The 16,495-nt window shown below is 43.8% G+C and overlaps 2 protein-coding genes across 4 annotated transcripts; one reads left to right on the top strand and one right to left on the bottom strand.

Annotated features, from left to right (window-relative positions):
* The first annotated feature begins 409 nt into the window (after positions 1 to 409).
* On the top strand, positions 410 to 12,441 carry LOC120682600. Of its 3 annotated transcripts, none has more exons than XM_039964567.1 (14): positions 410 to 598; positions 692 to 1,971; positions 2,050 to 2,839; positions 3,017 to 3,512; positions 4,130 to 4,278; positions 4,358 to 7,702; positions 7,826 to 8,035; positions 8,433 to 8,636; positions 8,729 to 8,932; positions 9,025 to 9,180; positions 10,426 to 10,779; positions 11,128 to 11,539; positions 11,734 to 11,824; positions 11,926 to 12,441. In XM_039964567.1, exons 2-14 carry the CDS (start codon positions 806 to 808, stop codon positions 12,140 to 12,142), a joined length of 7,794 nt encoding a protein of 2,597 aa, XP_039820501.1. In that variant the 5' UTR covers positions 410 to 598; positions 692 to 805; the 3' UTR covers positions 12,143 to 12,441. The 3 variants fall into 3 exon arrangements, with proteins under 3 accessions (XP_039820501.1, XP_039820500.1, XP_039820502.1); XM_039964566.1 differs by having other exon boundaries at positions 11,731 to 11,824; positions 11,926 to 12,311; XM_039964568.1 differs by lacking the exons at positions 11,128 to 11,539; positions 11,734 to 11,824; positions 11,926 to 12,441 and having other exon boundaries at positions 435 to 598; positions 10,416 to 10,591.
* On the bottom strand, positions 12,309 to 14,517 carry LOC120682601 (1-acyl-sn-glycerol-3-phosphate acyltransferase-like). The gene is made up of 5 exons (XM_039964569.1): positions 13,963 to 14,517; positions 13,256 to 13,405; positions 13,081 to 13,170; positions 12,917 to 13,009; positions 12,309 to 12,793 (listed from the first exon to the last, which is right to left on the bottom strand). The coding sequence occupies exons 1-5, from the start codon at positions 14,425 to 14,427 to the stop codon at positions 12,533 to 12,535; spliced, it is 1,059 nt and encodes a 352-aa protein (XP_039820503.1). The 5' UTR covers positions 14,428 to 14,517; the 3' UTR covers positions 12,309 to 12,532.
* Positions 14,518 to 16,495: the final 1,978 nt, after the last annotated feature.

Genomic DNA, 16,495 nt, shown 5'->3' with positions numbered 1-16,495 from the left:
CGACAGGCGGCGGCGGCGGCGCTACAGATTCTGATGTCTGTCGGTTGAAGAACGTGCTCGATCGTTGTTTGTGCGATTGTGGGCAAGCTTCTCATCATCAATATATAGACGCATCTGCAGGAGTATTGTTATTCTTTATCCGCATCGGTTTAGGCCTTCCGAGTTAGTACGAGCGAGGATAGATTATTCAGAAGGAAAAAAAAGAGAGAAAAAGAATGGAAGCAGGAGGCCGAGACGGAGTCCGACATTCCGTCGAACAGGCGGGCGTCGTGGCTTTGCCCGGGTCAGGGATATGATATCGTGGGAGCTAATGGGCCAAGCGGCACCTCCACTAGCAGCGCATACGCTGTTGGGCCAGGTGGGCTTTTTCTGCCAGTTATTTAGGCCCAGATTCTTGGCCCGGCCTGGCACTAAACCCCCCGAAGCAAGCGTCGCTCGCACCGCCGTCTTCTCCTCCTCCAGCGCGCGCGCCCGCGCCGCCGAACCGCCGGCCTCCGTCCAGGCTTCCACCGGAGGGCGCGAGCCGCAGCGAAGAAACTCCTTCCCTCCTCCTCTCTTCGTCGTGGTCTTCCTCCGCTCTATAGCCGCTTACCTACTGGTATTGATTTGGCTTGGGGTGGAGTTCCATCCGCACGTGGGGATTAATTTCTCTTGCTGGTGATAATCCCTAACTGGCTGAATTTTATTTCAGGTTCTTCTTCTTATTCAACGGGCCACGTCCTCGGTTTCCTCGGTTTTGGAGCCATTGGACTTGCAATCCAAGTGTGGGTGCAGTTTATTTGGCAGAAAACTGAGTTAAAACCTCATGGGCGACAGTATGGCCTCCCCTGCGGTAGAACCCAAGCGAGAGCAAAATTTTCTAGTGAGGGTGGGGATGGATGCCTGGACTCAGCCATTCGCGGTTTCCCACAAGGTCAGGTTGGTTCACATCCTCAAGAATCTCCACACCTCGGAGGTGAAAATCTACTCGGACGCGTCCAAGGAGTTCATTAAGCTACTGGATGGTGAGTCCGGTGGGGAGGTGCTACGGGAGTACGTGCAGCAGTCACCGCAGCTCGGGGAGCTGGTCGAGGCGTGGAGGCTCCACCGGGAGAAGCCGGGAGTGGCGTACATACTTTCGCTCTTTGCGACAGTCCTGGGTCACCCTGATGGTAAGCTGCGGCAACATGGTTTGGTTAAGAAGAGTCTGGATGGCGTTGCGAGGATGATACTGGAGGATAAGGAGAAGATGGGGGATGTGTTTCTGGAGCTGAACAGTGGCGAGTTCCGGCGGCAGAATGCTGCGCTGGATTTGCTGGCTGCAATCGTCAGGCGTGGTGGGGGTTTGGCGTCAGAGGTCGCTGAGAGATTTGATTTTAAGATGGCTATTTTGCCGCAGCTTGCAGGAACAATGAAGAAGAAAGGAAGCAGAGATGGTGGGAAACGGCAGAAGGGTGCTGAATCTGGGTCCACAAGGCGGTCATTTATTGGGTTTGCCATGTCGTTTTTAGAGGTTGGGAACCCAAGGCAGCTAAGATGGGTCCTTCAACAGAAGGAGGTATACTCAGGGGTGCTTCGTGGGATCGGGAATGACGATGCCGAGACTGTCATGTACATCCTCTCAACTTTGCGAGATAATGTCCTGATAGAGGAGTCACTTGTGCCACCAGGGCTCAGAAGCGTCCTCTTTGGAAGTGCCACATTGGAGCAGCTGACCTTGATTTCAGGGAATCAGGATGCAGGAGAAGCAGCTGACATTGCTCATGAGGTATTGGTCATGGTCTGCACTGATCCGAAAAATGGATTGATGCCAGGATCAAACTTGAGAGGTAATGAGAAACGCTTGCTGGATCTCATGAAAAAGTTGAAAGCTACTGAGGTTGCTCACCACAAAAAATTGTTACTGGCCATTGTGAGTAAGAGGCTGTCTCTATGTTCGGCCTACATGAATGAGTTCCCTTACAATATCGAGCCACGGTCATCTCCTTCATGGTTAGTTCTTCTGAGCATTTATATATTTATTTTCTTTTTAGTACAGTATGGTCGTTTTGGTCTAATTATTATTTGCAGGTTTGCGGCCATCTCCCTTGCAGCTGATGTTATAGCTTCAGCAAAATGTGATAGCATTGTTCATACTCTTTCATCCAATTCACATGGTCTGGTATCTGTAGATGATGAAGAAGTTCAGGTAATCTTGAAGTGCATTGTGCCCAACGTATGCTCTCGAGCAGTGATAAATAGGGGGTTGCTGCATTCTGATGATCTTGTGAAGCATGGTTCACTGAGGCTTGTTTTTGAGTCAGTTAACCTGTTATGCTATATTATCGAAGCCCTCAATGTCATGGTATCAAGAGGGAGAGCAAAGTCAGAATTCATTGGCTCACCGAAAGTAACCATCAAAATAGATGATTTGCCTGTATTAAGCTGTTCTGATGCTGCAGATGCATCCTTAGTTGATGAGGTTCACCAGGGTGATGAAACGCAGGTCAAGAGGTGGGCATCTCTAAGAGAATACATCCAAGATGAAGTTCACGGAGCTATGCCTGATCCTCAAGTCCTTCTCAAGTTACTCTCTTCTGCCAGTCAGAAACATCAGAAAAATGCTCACATTTCTGAGCCGCCTCAAAAGAAACGAAGATGCAATTCTTCCAGTGAGGTCGATGATATTATTATTGGTGGGATTGATGCTGCACAGGATAAGGACACATCTGAAGAGCAAGACCTGGAGTTGAAAAATGATCCCACAACCATCTTGTGTGAGATATGGGGCTTAGATAAACAAGATCCGAACATGAAAGATGCAAAAGTTGTAGAAGATGTCTTCCACTCAAAGTTGCTGGATGTTCTCAGGCTTTATTTGGTAAGCTGCAGCTAAATTCAATTATGCTTTTGCTTGCACGTGCCCTTTTTATTTGCATGTTCTGAGTGTATTTCCTCTGATACTGACCTGAATATTTGTTTTGTTGACTTCTTTTAATTGATGGGATTCATTGGCAGTTTGTAGCTTTGACATTTTCATCATCTAATTTTCTTTCAGAGGGTGATGCCTAGCTCTTTTGATGGATCGTATGATTTCTTTAGGATTATACCACCTAACCCATTGGATCTATCCATGGATGAACAACAGTCCTTATTATCTCTTTTACTCGAGTATTCAGGCCAATCTGGAGGATGTTGGAACCTAGAGAGAGTTCCAGAGTCAATGTACAAGTATCTACAACCCTTGTTTTACATCATGTTGTATTCACAAAATAAGAACATCCGTGATCAAGCATACATCTTAGTCAAAGCTGCTATGGTGAGTTCTGGTGCGTTTGATCAGGACTTCACGGAGATTGATGCATGGTTGGTTTTCTTGCCTGGTTATGTGGCCAAATGGTGTGTAAGAGAGAACCGAAGAGTTGGAGCACCTAATAAATTGTCGCACATTGTGATTCCATTACTCTGTGATGCTGTTTCAGTAGTTGGTAACAACTTGTACAAATACCAAGAGCACACACGCAAACTTATCTCTAAATCAGGCCAGTTTGAAGGTATTACTTTCTTTATGAAGGTTATAATAGATCAGTAGTTACTCTTTTGATATATTATGTCAAATGTCTTTTTAAGCTAAACTTTTTAAACTCGTCTATGTTCCACCATATCAGCTATACATACTCATGCTGTAGAATAGTAGTCTCCAAAATGGAATGCCAACTTGCCAAGAATATGTAGTTAAAAGGGCGTACCCAGTGCCGTAGGCTTCCCGCACTGTGCGGGGTCTGGGGAAGGGTTGACTTCCCAAAAAAAAAAAAGAATTGCATGACACCTGAAACTTATTAGTTAGACTGCCAGAGAGGGTATACCCTTCCATCATATCATCTGACCATGTCAACAACATGTTTATTGATATGCTTATGTCATGTTAGCATTTACTTATAGCAGTCAGTTTTTTTTTTTGAATTGTGATTTAGATTTATGTGCTACATCCTAAAGTCATTCCGTAACACTTCCTTATTATAAATGCTTTACGCGTTACATTTTTTTTTGACTTCTAATGACCGTCTGTGTCATCTGCTTGTGCTTCTCATTGTTGTCTGCTCTGTATAAATGTTGCCTGATGAGATTTAGCTTCATCTATATTCTCAACCTTTTGTGTTGTGGTTTGTAGGCACTCCAGCTTTCAGCCCTCTGATTATTTGTGTTCTTCAGAAATGCCTTAGGCTACTTGACTCAGAGTCTGGAAGTATGAAATTACACGAGAAGTCCACTATTTCATTGTATGTGTGCAACACGATCCACCTTATTCTGCAGTCTCAGGTATACTGGACATTCATTATACTATGGCATTTTTTTATGGATTTGCGTGATGAATTGACTAGTCCGATGATTGTAACAGGTGGATGTTCAATTATTGTCTGATCTTATAGGTGCTGTTCTAAATGAGAGATTTGATAAATTTTCATCTGAAGAAATGAAATCTTCTATTTATCTTGCTGAATGGAGGCCATTAACAACTATGCTGCATTTCTTGAAGAGATTTTCCAGCCAGCACACTTATAGCCTGTTCACCACGGTGGAACATTCTTCTGAGTTTGATGGTAACTCGTTGTGCTCTGTATCTAGAAAGGTTGAAGAAATGTTGAATCAAGAACAAACTAATTCGCCAGATGATGTGGCAACTGCATTCTTATTTTCAATCATATGTGCACCTCCAAAAGATATTATCAGTGACTTTCCAGATCTTCTTGATGTTGTGAAAACACATTTACCATCTCATCTTGCTTTCCTCTCGTCGGTTCTTTTTCTGCAACATGATTATCTAGCTAAAGTTGCTAGTTGTTGGCCAGATATATTCTTCAGCAGCATCAGACTGTTCAAGGATGATCTGAACGTTGACCATGTAAACACTGTTGAGGACAAATGGCAAAACCTCCCTGTTTCTACAGAATCAGCTCCCCTGAGTACATTTTTAAGTGTCAGTCCCTTCTGTGCGCTTTTACCTTCAGTATTGAGCCTTGCATTTTCTGTGCCAGATGAAATCAGGGAAGCAAATAAGGATGCACTTCTAAGACTTCTTCAAGTTAAGTTGTCTGAATGTACTTTCAGTGAAGTTACCTTGTACCTGAGAGTCATCTTGTTCTGGAGTCATCACCTGCTGTCGTCATATACCATTGAATCTTCAAATATTCTTGAACAACTATGCCATTTGTGCTTTGCTCTTGTTGATCGAGTATTTGAGTGTATTCAAGTTTTGACTGCTGACAGACAGTCAAAATCCGCAGACCTGTCCTATCCAGTTCAACATATCCAAGACATTGTTGATTCTGTTCTTCACCATCCTATAATTGCACTGTCTTTGTCACGCTCTTTATCCAATTGCCAGAGTTTATCAGATGGGAGTTTGGAATATCTGGAAGAAGCTTTGGTTGTTTTTTCAAAGGAAAATCTGCACCTTTTAGATCGTTTTGTTTTAAACCTTTTGGGTAAACTGTATGATCTTTTACTAATGGTTCGTAGCTTTGAAGCTAACTACTCTAGAGATGATGGCCCGTCCCATGAGTCACTGTTTGCTGCTCCAAATCTTCTGCTGGAGAACATACTGTTGTTGTTAAAGGAGAAGTTTGAGCTGTGCATGGACAAAGTGAACTTTGGACTGCTTTTGCCAAATTTCAACATGGTTCGTGCACTGTCCAAATTCTTTTCTCCTGTCAAACTCCTGGACCTTGCAAATTGGATGTTCACAAAATTGGGCGGTTGCAGCTCCAGTTGTTCACCTGCTTTTGTTCCTGCTGCTTTGATGTGTCTATATATCATTGATGTTGCCATGGAAATGATGTGCTGTTATCTACAAAAAACTGACCAGAGATCAGAATCATATTTACTATGGGACTTGGAGATTCATACCACCACCATTCATCAAGCTTATCACATTGTTCTTCATTTTGCTACTAAATGGAATCTTGAATTTGCTGATCATTGCTTGCTGAAGATGCTGGGTCGTATCCATCACGCAGAAAGATATGCAAGATGGAGCACTGACTATGTTGCGTTCCATATCATATTATCTACATTGGCGATCAGTACTCCCATTGACGTTCTTCATCACTGCATCTTGCCCATATCTAAGGTTAAAGCAAAAGCCTTACTGTTGCTTTTGGAAGCAAGTCCAATGCATATGAAGCTTTTTGGCAATATATTCTTGGAAATTTTAGAAAAAGACAATTCTGTTCTGCAAGTCAAGGATTCTGATTCTAATGCTTCATGGGCTCAAAAAGATGGTGCTATACTTCTATTGCCTGCTGCTTTATCATGCTTGAAGTATCACAGTGATGACAATGGGCGGTGTGCTGAATTCCTTGAGCCAGTTCCAATCTTTTATTCTGAACTCCTGTTATGTGATAAAGGGTTTTCAAGCTGGAAAAGTTTTGTTACCAGAAGCATTTTTGAGGAAGATTTTAGCGATTTTATACCCACATCAGTTAAAGATATAATGGTTTATTTCAGTGGCACTCTCTTGGGGAAATCAGTTACGTTGTTGCACTACTACTTTGCTTCAAAAGAGATGTCGAGGAAGCAACACTTGGAAATAGTTAATTCAATATTTCTAGAGTCATCTGAGCTATTAGATTCTGATGTTAATGATATTAATCTGACTTCCTGCACGGGCATTATGAAGGTTACTAATGAACTGTTTGCGAAGATATCACTAATTAGACTGTTGTTATCTCCTAGAAAATTATTGTTCAGTGAAGTAACTTCAGAGAGGGAGTCCAAGAGATTGCACAAAGCAAAGCTAAATTTCATTAGCATATTGGCCAGAACTATGGATAAAATACTCATGAATTTCCCTTCGAGTGACAATATCTTATCACACTCTGCTAAGGAACAAAAGGTTATCTGTTTTCTGGAATATGTAATTCTCAAGAATATCATCGAACTGTCTTCAGAGATTCAAAGTCATCTAAACCACTTGAAGTCAATACCATTCCTTAGCCAATTCATTAGATCATCCCTCCTGCACAGATTCAATGATCCTGTTGCAATAAAAGCAATTCGATGTATCCTTGTTGTGCTACCACAAGGAAAGTTCTCTGCTGATGAAATTCTTGAACTTATACTGGGTCACTCCAATTTTGTTTCGACAATAACGTGCAGTGGAGTTTCTGAATATCGATCTGCTTGTAACCCTACAGGGGGGATGCTACAGCCAGCTCCAAGCATTTTGAAATTAGTTGATTCTTCTTTCATGGAAGAAAACAAACCACAACTTTGTATTGCAGAAAAGAGAAGAGTTGAAATCATCAGATTACTAAGGGTACTGTATGATATTAAGAGCAGGCAGCAGAATAATAGTCAATTGAATGAAACAAGAGAATTGGTTTTCTTGCTTTTGTCTATTTATGGTGCAACTCTTAGTGAAACAGATTTGGAGATACTTCATCTTATGAATGAGATAGAATCACCTGAATGCAGAACCATTACTGAAGTGGACCATCTATGGGGATCTGCAGCTCTGAAATTCAGAGAAGAACTGAAACTGGATTTTTCAAAATCAGACACACACAACATAGAGAATGCAGAAATTACTGAAAGGCGAAGGGCGCTGTTTCGGGAGAACATACCAGTTGATTCCAAGCTCTGCGCAAAGACAGCTTTGCTATTTTGTTATAAACGATCTTCAAGGGCTTCTGCTTTCTCACTGGAACAGCTTCAACAGGAGAGCTTTGCCGATAGCTTCGAGGTAATTTTGTAAAACAATAGTCAACTGAACTTTGGACATTGTTCTAGTTTTTATGCTTTCACAATAATGTTATTTGAATCTACCTTGTTCATTTGCCTTCCTCGATCTGATTCTTGTTGGCAGGTAACATCTCAAAGAATGGATCTTCAGATTTATGATCCTATTTTTATCTTGCGGTTCTCAATTCATACTCTCCTCATGGGTTACATTGAGCCTGCTGAATTTGCCCGACTAGGGTTGCTTGCAGTAACACTTGTTAGTATAGCATCTCCTGATCAAGAATTAAGGATGCTGGGCTATGAATGCTTAGGAACATTCAAAAAATCCCTTGAGGTACTTGTTATTTCATGAATCTCTAAATTTTTATTCAAACAAATGAATCTCTGAATTTTACCTGTTGTCTTGAATCCTGTCTGCTTATGTTAGATTTCCTATATGACAATTTAGCTTCGTGCAGTGAGCATGTTATTGGTTAATATACATGCTTGTATCTGCATGTTCCAATTCTAGTATTTGTAAGAACGATTACATGCTCGTATCAGTATTGTTGAAATTCCATTATACTTTACATTTTCTTGGCTTGTTGAATTTATTCACATGTGATGGCTTTTATTCTTATTTCACTTGAATGGTGGCAAAAGGTTTATTCTGTATCTGTGATCCTTTTATGCAAATATATCTGTTATCTTCTTCAGAAGTCCACTTGAAAGCTGTTTTCACATATTTACAGACTTCTCAGAGAAGCAAGGAAACATGGCAGCTTCAGCTCCTTTTAACATATCTTCAGAATGGGATATCCGAACAGTGGCAGAGGATTCCTTCCATTATTGCTGTCTTTGCTGCAGAAGCATCTTTGACACTGCTGGATAGCTCACATGCTCAATTCACTGCCATTAGCAATTTTTTAATGAATTCTACCACTGTCAGCATGCAGGTAGCTCTTCTTTTATTTATTTGCATATATGAACTATCTGAGTGTGTATTCTAAAGTATTGTATTTTAGTATATGATCTTTTTTTTTTGCAGAGCATTCCGTTATTTCCAACTTTATTGCAGAGTAGTTCAGTTCATTTTAAAGCTGAGCGCTTGTGGATGCTTCGGTTATTATCTGCTGGATCAAACTTAGCTGATGATGCCAAAATATACAAGAGAGGAAGAGTCTTAGGGCTTGCTCTTGCGTTCTGTTCTTCACCTGTTTCAGATTCTGAATCAAAGGTTTTAGTCCTTAAGGTAAATTTTGTAATTTTTTAGTGCATTTGACTTGCTGGGATCTAGTAGCTGCTTAACATTTGTGTCCATTTGATGTTTGTTTTACATTCTAGGTGCTGAAGAAGTGTGTGAAGCTGCCAGATCTAGCTCATCATCTAGTAAAAGAGTCTGGCCTTCTGTTGTGGTTATCCTCTGTTATGTCAATCTTTAGTGGAGGATCTGATGGTACCGAAAGCTCTTGTTCTAGAGTAACTGAGTTGACGTTGGAGGTAAAACACTTACATAAATTATTTTCTGCTCTACTGCAAGCCCCTTCAGAAGGGGAAAACAAATAAAACACATGATCTATCATCTTTTGCATGAGTCTTCACTGCAACTGGCAATCCATCAATTGTTTCATGGAAGTTCTGTTGAGGAACATGAGGACTATAACATCAATTTTTTGTGTGCAGAAAACTGCTTTAGGTACTGTTTGGTATACTATCTAGGACATACTGATCTGTTATTTTTTTTTCCTGCATTAAGTCAAACTCACTCTGCTAATGTTATAGAAACACCCTTGAGGTAATTCAACATATTAGAGGTGGAACAGATGGAACTTTAGATTGTAAAATTATTAATTGGTTTATGGACATTAATCTTTTGACCAAACTTATGGATTAATTGCGCATATTTCAGTTCCATAAGGGCAATCCCAACCCATGGTGTCCATAGATGATGTCTATGATGCCACATAAGCAAGAGGACAAGAAATCTCCTTTAGGAACTACACTCTACAACCTATGGTTTCTTAGTGTGGGCTCTAATAAATTTGTTCTCTCTCCTCTCCACCTATCGCATTTGTTCTCCATCTATCATGAAGATACTACCTTCTCCCAATGCAAACTTAATAGTGTCTTAATTGGATTTCGTGTTGAAACCGGGTCTTGCATGAGACCCGGTTTCTTCCCCTCTCTTCCCTCTCTTATTTATTATAGTGCCACATAGGCTAAAAGTCCTATGTGGCAATGTAATTAATACCATGGACACCATCCTACATGGAGGGTTGGGAATGCCCTAATAGGTTTCTTTTTGGTTTGTTATGCTTTTATCTCTTCAGACAATTAGCTAGGTTGCAGTTAACTACTCTAATAAAGTTCTTAGCAGTTTTATACTTCTATATAGCAAACAGTTGCTGAAACCTACATTTGCTTTGTTCATTGTATTTATGAAGGGATATGAATATATGATTGGTACAAATGTTTTATTGTTGTTAGTTGCGTTTTTTCATCTGTGCTAGAATTAGCATGGATAAAAATTATCGAGTGACTTGTTCTTGTGTATGGCTTTTCTGCATCATAACTTCCTAGGTGTGTCGTAAGTCCTCCATCTGTTGTCAGACATCTTAGTGTGGTTTGGAGATGTTATTTATGAGTAATTTTAAGTTTTTCTAGCTATGAAGGTATTTGATTTGTATCAGATTTTCAAAGCCATTTTTTTCATCATTAATCTGCAACTTGATTAGCTTTCTTCAGGTAGTCAATGATTTGATATCATCAAGACTAATTACAGACTGGCTCCAAGAAACTGCCCTTGAGCAACTCTCGGCAATATCATCACACCTTTGTGTCCTTCTAATTAACAATGCCAAATTATTGAAAGGAAATGTTCCCTTGTTGACTTCAATGCTTAGTGTGATTACATCAACAATGAGGTTGTCTATGAAAAGGAAGATATACCAACCGCATTTTACCTTCTCCCTCCATGGTTTATTTAATCTGTGCCAAGCTACTGGTGGTAGCTCAAGAAGTGCAGAGCATAAGCTTGCAATGGAACTTGGTATCGATGCCATACTTATGAATGGACCTATGCCAATTTTATCTGAAGTGGTACTTTCGTGCACTGCCTTTATTTCACAAGCCACTAAAATCGCATTTTAGCATTGTCTGTTTTTTTTTAAAATTATAGCATTGTCTGTTTGTCATGAATATCTGAAAATGTGTAATCCTTATGTTCCTTTTTTGTATTGATTTTTTTAACTTCAGTAAATTTTCACTTTACAATTATTCAAATACATATCATATATCATATTTAAGGTTTATATAGATAATAATTAGGTATATGTATCATCATGAACAATGTATACATCGTGTCTGTGCATACAAATTACCAAACAGTTGTTTTGCCTACCCAAGGATTACATGGAATGTTATATAAATCTTTGTTTTGTTTGACAGGATAAGTCGAGGATATCAATGGTTGTTTCTTGGGCAATTTCAAACATCTTCTGGTTGTACCCTATCCAAAGGTCTCTGTTTGAAACATCCTCCAAAGAGACACCTATAAATGAGTCTCCACTTTCAAAGCTTTTGCGATTGTTAGTGGCTTCTGTTATACTTGGGAGGATATCCAGCATCTCTCATGGAAAGAGTGGAGATCTTGCTCGGAGCACTAGCAGTCTTGGAACTCTTCATTCTTTCTTGAACGATGCATATGAAAGGGTTGAAACAGTGGAGAGTTGCATGGGAAATGAAATGCTAGCTGTCATTATACTGTACCTTCAAGACCATGTGCAGAGGAACAGTGATTCTTTGCCATCAGTTGTGATGGCGCTTTGCTTGTTGCTTCTTAACAGATCCAGTAAGCAAGGTACACCTCTGACTTTGTTGCATTCTAATGCTAACTGTAAAGATTTTTTATGAATCTAAATTAGTCTATGAACTTTAGGCTAGTTCATCGAGTTACAATTGCATTGTGGAGTGCCATTGTGCTCTTCTCATCTCCCTGCTGGAGTAATGAGGCATCTCATTATTATTTTTTTCCCTTTTACCTTGTTGAAGCAGTGAACAAGCACCTGGCCAACAACCGTGGAAAAATTGAAATGCTTTGCTCAAAGATACGCTGTCCTGCTGAATCTAATCCTTCGTGGAGATGGTATGGGCTCTGAATGTTGACTATTCCATTTTTTATGCGCTTATCTTATGATGGCAAAGTGATGTATATCGTGAAATTTGATTGTGTTTATTCGTTCTCAGGCATTACTATCAACCCTGGAAGGACCCTGCTGCGCCGCGCACCGAGATGGAGCGCATGGAAGAAGAGCAGGCCTGCCAAAGCCTCCTTATCCTATTTTCTAATGCTTTCAGTACCTGCCGGTCAGAATTTCAGGTATTGTCACTGGATGATGTTGAGAAGTCTGGGCTGTTCCAGTGGGAAAGAGAGTCCATGGTTAAACATCAACATTGCGCTTAGTTTGCTGAAGTGAGACGGGCCTAACACTGGTACAACCCACATTTGCCATGCGTGCAACTCATTCAAGTGTTGGTGTTTATAGGAATGCTTGGTACTCAGTTGGATCACATAGAGTTCCATTCACAGAGCGTGACGGGGCTGCCGAACGCAGTTCCACAATTTTGTCTGACATTCACTGTTCTCCTTTCAATTGTATAGGGTTTCTACTGTTGTACATGTCTTGGCAAACAAAGTGGTGCTGCTGCAGTGCTGTTTTTCCTGTGTAGTAACAGATCGAAATCGAAACCCATGTCTGCAGAGATACTATCTCAATTTACAGACACACGACAACAGGTAACCTATGTTCTTGGAAATCAACAATCAGTGCGTGTGAACTGTGAGTGTGAGCAGCTAGCTAGCGTTCCTGGCCGACAGAGCGTCCAGGGGCTTCTGCGCGTCGGGGAGGTTGCCGACGTAGAGCGACCGCACCGTTTCCAGGTGCTCGCTGATCCGGCCTTCCTCCCAGCCGTCGGTACTGATCGGCGGCAGGACCTTCACGGTGAGCGGCACCGGGCGCACCTGCACGCTGTTGGTCCTCCACGCCTGGTGCGTCCCGGTCACCACGATCGGCACGATGGGCAGCCTCGTCTGCAGGGCGGCGGGCACGAACCCCTGCACCTCGAGATTTTGTACCCACATGAAAAGAAAGCTATTCTGGGCCCTTGTGCTTTTCCTTTTTTTTTTTTGGTTCAGATGCTGCTGCTGCAGCAGCCATAGCGAGGAATTTGTGTGTACCTTCTTGAAGGGAAGCAGCCTTCCGTCTCTCGATCGTGTGCCCTCCGGGAACAAGATGAGCGACAGGTTGTTCTTGACCACTTCACGAGCAACCTGGGGATCGGAGCAAAACAAGGCAGGCATCAGCACGAGTAGGATGCAGGAACTGGCTTAGAAGGAGCTACCTGTTTCATGGACTCGATGGCGGCGGCAGGGTTGGAGCGGTCGATGCGCAGGTGGTTGGCCAGCACGTAGAGCTGCCCGAACCAGATGATCTGCACGGCAGGCAATCAGGAGGCACGCACGTTTTCGACCTGAGCAGCTAGCCTAGCTAGATGGTGGAGTGAGTCACTGACCGACCTCCTTTTTGGCGATCCCGACGGTGCCGGTGGGGGCAAGCCCCATGACGAGGAAGATGTCCAGCGGCGAGGCGTGGTTGCAGATGAAGATTCCCCTCGCGCGGAGGTGCTCCAAGCCTTCCACTTTGATTGGGTTCCCCAGGATCCACAGCTGCAATGGTCAATGAACAGACACAAGTTTCGTTACTGATGAACAGGAACAGGGAATTAAAGAACATTTTATACTGTGGGCGAGGACGGAGTTGCCTGGTGTACACCTAGTACTGTAGTACAGGATCACGTTATCTTTTCTACGGAGTAGCTTCTGACTTACCACACGTGTTCCATCTTCAGTCGACGTGCTAGTCTGAGCTGTCTAACTGCTACAATATAGACTCCTTATATATGAAGCTTTATTATCTTTGGAAGAACTAATAATGTGTTGTACTAATGATACTAAGCTGAACATCAAAAGATGTCATGGAACCGGACAAATTTCAAGAAAATACAGGATTGAAGCTTTGCTGATAGTTACAGGCAACGTTTTCACACTCGGTGGCTTATACACTACACCACAAAAAAAAAAGTTGATTCAAAATTAGACAAATGGAAAGGAACATTTTAGCTAGGAGGAAGACAACCGTTGCTTAAATTGCCATAGATGAAATCAAGAAGTGGCCGGAACCAAAGAAACCATCGTTGATCGCCCCAGCAGGCGATGGAGCGTACCAGCATGCGCCCGGTGACGTGGCCGTAGACGTTGCTCTGGCGGATGCGCTCGCAGGGCCACGGCAGGAGCAGCAGCATCACCACCGCCCACACCGCCGTGGTCACCATCATGGCCAGGAAGCACGCCACGACCCGCACCGCGGACACCGCCGTCGCCACCAGCCCGTCGCCGCCGCCTCCCCCGGCCGCCGCCAGGTACGCGGCCGCCTGGCGCCGCGCCCACGGCAGCCACCGCCGTCGCTGCACCGAGGTGGCGGCGTCCATGGCGCGAGTGAATGAAAAAACTCGGGCGACGAAGCTAGAGCGCAGGCGCGGGAAAGGTGGAGGATGAGGTGGAGCAGCGACCCGCGAGGGGATGATTCTGGACTGGAGCAGCGGTGTGCGTCGCCGTTGGTTGGTTGGTGTTGATGATGGGCACGTTGTGCCGCGTCTCTCTTGGACTTTATGCGAGTAGCTTGCTTGCATAGCGAGGTGGCCAGAGCTCAGGACTCTTCTTCCATCAAAGGCCGGCTTTCTCTCTAGGGATCAGTCATGCATTCATGCGCAGAAAGCTTTGAACTATTAGCCTCGTAGCAAATTATATATTGATTGGACGTAGCTTTAGACTCCATCATCATCGCACACATAATCATATCTATACGCATCATGATGGTAACATTTGGATTTGGCATGATCAGTTACCGTCTGTATGGTACGTTCATTCAGAAACCCAAAAAAAGCAGAGGCTTCTTTTCCGTTTCCGAGTAATCCAGTCCAGGCATGGCTTAGCTTCTCCGATATCCGTTTGCCACTTGGCAGGGTTTTAGCCACCAGATATCGCTGTTTTCTGTTCCTTTTTTTTTCTTTTGATTTCGAGAGGAGGATGTCGCTGTTTGGGGTTGGCCTATGGGCCTCTGACCTACCGTGTGCACTGCCTCCTGAACGGCTACTTGCAGAGCAACAAACTGGTGCCACCGCCGCTGCAATTGTGGTGCAGGAAAGAGCTGCGGAAATCACAAGGCCGAGAGGTCCACGAGATGGTCGGAGTGGATTTAAGACGATCGAGACCGGCCGTCCGTGCCGTGACGGAAGCCAATCGGAGCCCTGAACGGGGCTGCATCTGATAAGGCGCTTATCTGAATTCTGAACCCTGCAGCGCATCATACTATCCGAGCAAGATTTCTCGGCCGGAGGCCAGAGGTCAGCATCGCCTGCAGCAAAATGTCGCATCGTATAGGTCGACCCAGCATGCATTCCGCCGCCGCCCATACCACCGCTGCCATTCTTGATGCAGCCTCGCTCGAGTGATCTGAATGATCAGATGGTGCTCTCGGTCAGGCTGGCAGACTGATCGGCCTGCCGTCTGGCTGGCAGACTGATCAGCAACGGCCTGGCTTGCCATCCCGGCTCATGGACAGCTCTCGACCTCCGCTGGAGAACAAGGCGTGCGCGCGGCGTGGCGCGGACCTACATGAACACCGTCCAAGCCACCAACGGGGCCGGCGGCGTGCATCCCGCGGCCATGGCTATGGTGTGCCCGCAGCTCTCAAATCCGAAGGTGTTCGCCAATCGCTATCCTATCCTCTGCACCTCCATCGCTGCTATTGATGACCCAAACAATGGCAGTGGACGTCGCTTATAGACTGTAGTGGGAGGGAAGAGGGGGTGGACGTTATTTCAAGTACCGTCCACCCCCATAACCTCAATTCACCCCCAATTTGCCGGGGCCAGATGCACGCTTAAAATCCAAGAAAAATCATGAGCAGTGACAATCCATCGCCACAGCATGCCACAAAATTTCAGAACCTCGTAAGCTGTATAGAGGGAGAACTAAAAAAGAGAAATCGCGACCCATTGTGGACGGTATTTCAAATACCGTCCACCCTAAGAATCCGATTCGCGCCCTTTTACCAGAGCTACGAACGCGTAAAAATCTGGCGAAAATTCATGGGCATCAGGAGTGGATCTCCGCAGCCTGGTGCGGAATTTTAGACTCTGATATGTTGCACAGGGGGAGAATTAAAAGTGACCGGTTTCTGCCTTGGGTGGTCGGTAAAAATCGGATTGGACCCCCATTTGCAAATGGTCATCCTCAGAATTCTACAAACATTTGGGTTCTGATATGATGTGTGGACGGAGAAATTAAAAAGATGAGTGTGAGAGCGAGAGAGGGGGGAGAAAGAAATTGGGGCAGACAATGACAACCCTGCAGGTGCAATCTAAGGTATGAGGTGCAGCAGTATCATTCTATCATCAGTCATGCGCACATTGTTTCTGTTTCCCCTCCACAAGAATGGGACTGTCATTCAAATTGGCTGACCAACTGCCACAACTCTTTGCACGGGTGCTGGATTTCAAGCTTGTTTTGGCAACATTATGTGTTTCTGCATGGCTAGTCAGCCTTTTTTTTTTTTTTGCTCTGCTCACTCTGCATTGGCTCTCTTTCCTCGCAAGATTTATACGGCGGCGGCGATCGCAACCCGTGACTATCATCGAGTTTGACAATATCATGTTTCTGCATCTGGTGAGGAGGAATGGAGGATCCCATGCTGCA

Source organism: Panicum virgatum, chromosome 7N (assembly GCF_016808335.1).
Source record: "Panicum virgatum strain AP13 chromosome 7N, P.virgatum_v5, whole genome shotgun sequence".
Taxonomy (NCBI): Eukaryota; Viridiplantae; Streptophyta; class Magnoliopsida; order Poales; family Poaceae; genus Panicum; species Panicum virgatum.
This window is presented reverse-complemented; position numbering and strand designations above follow the sequence as displayed.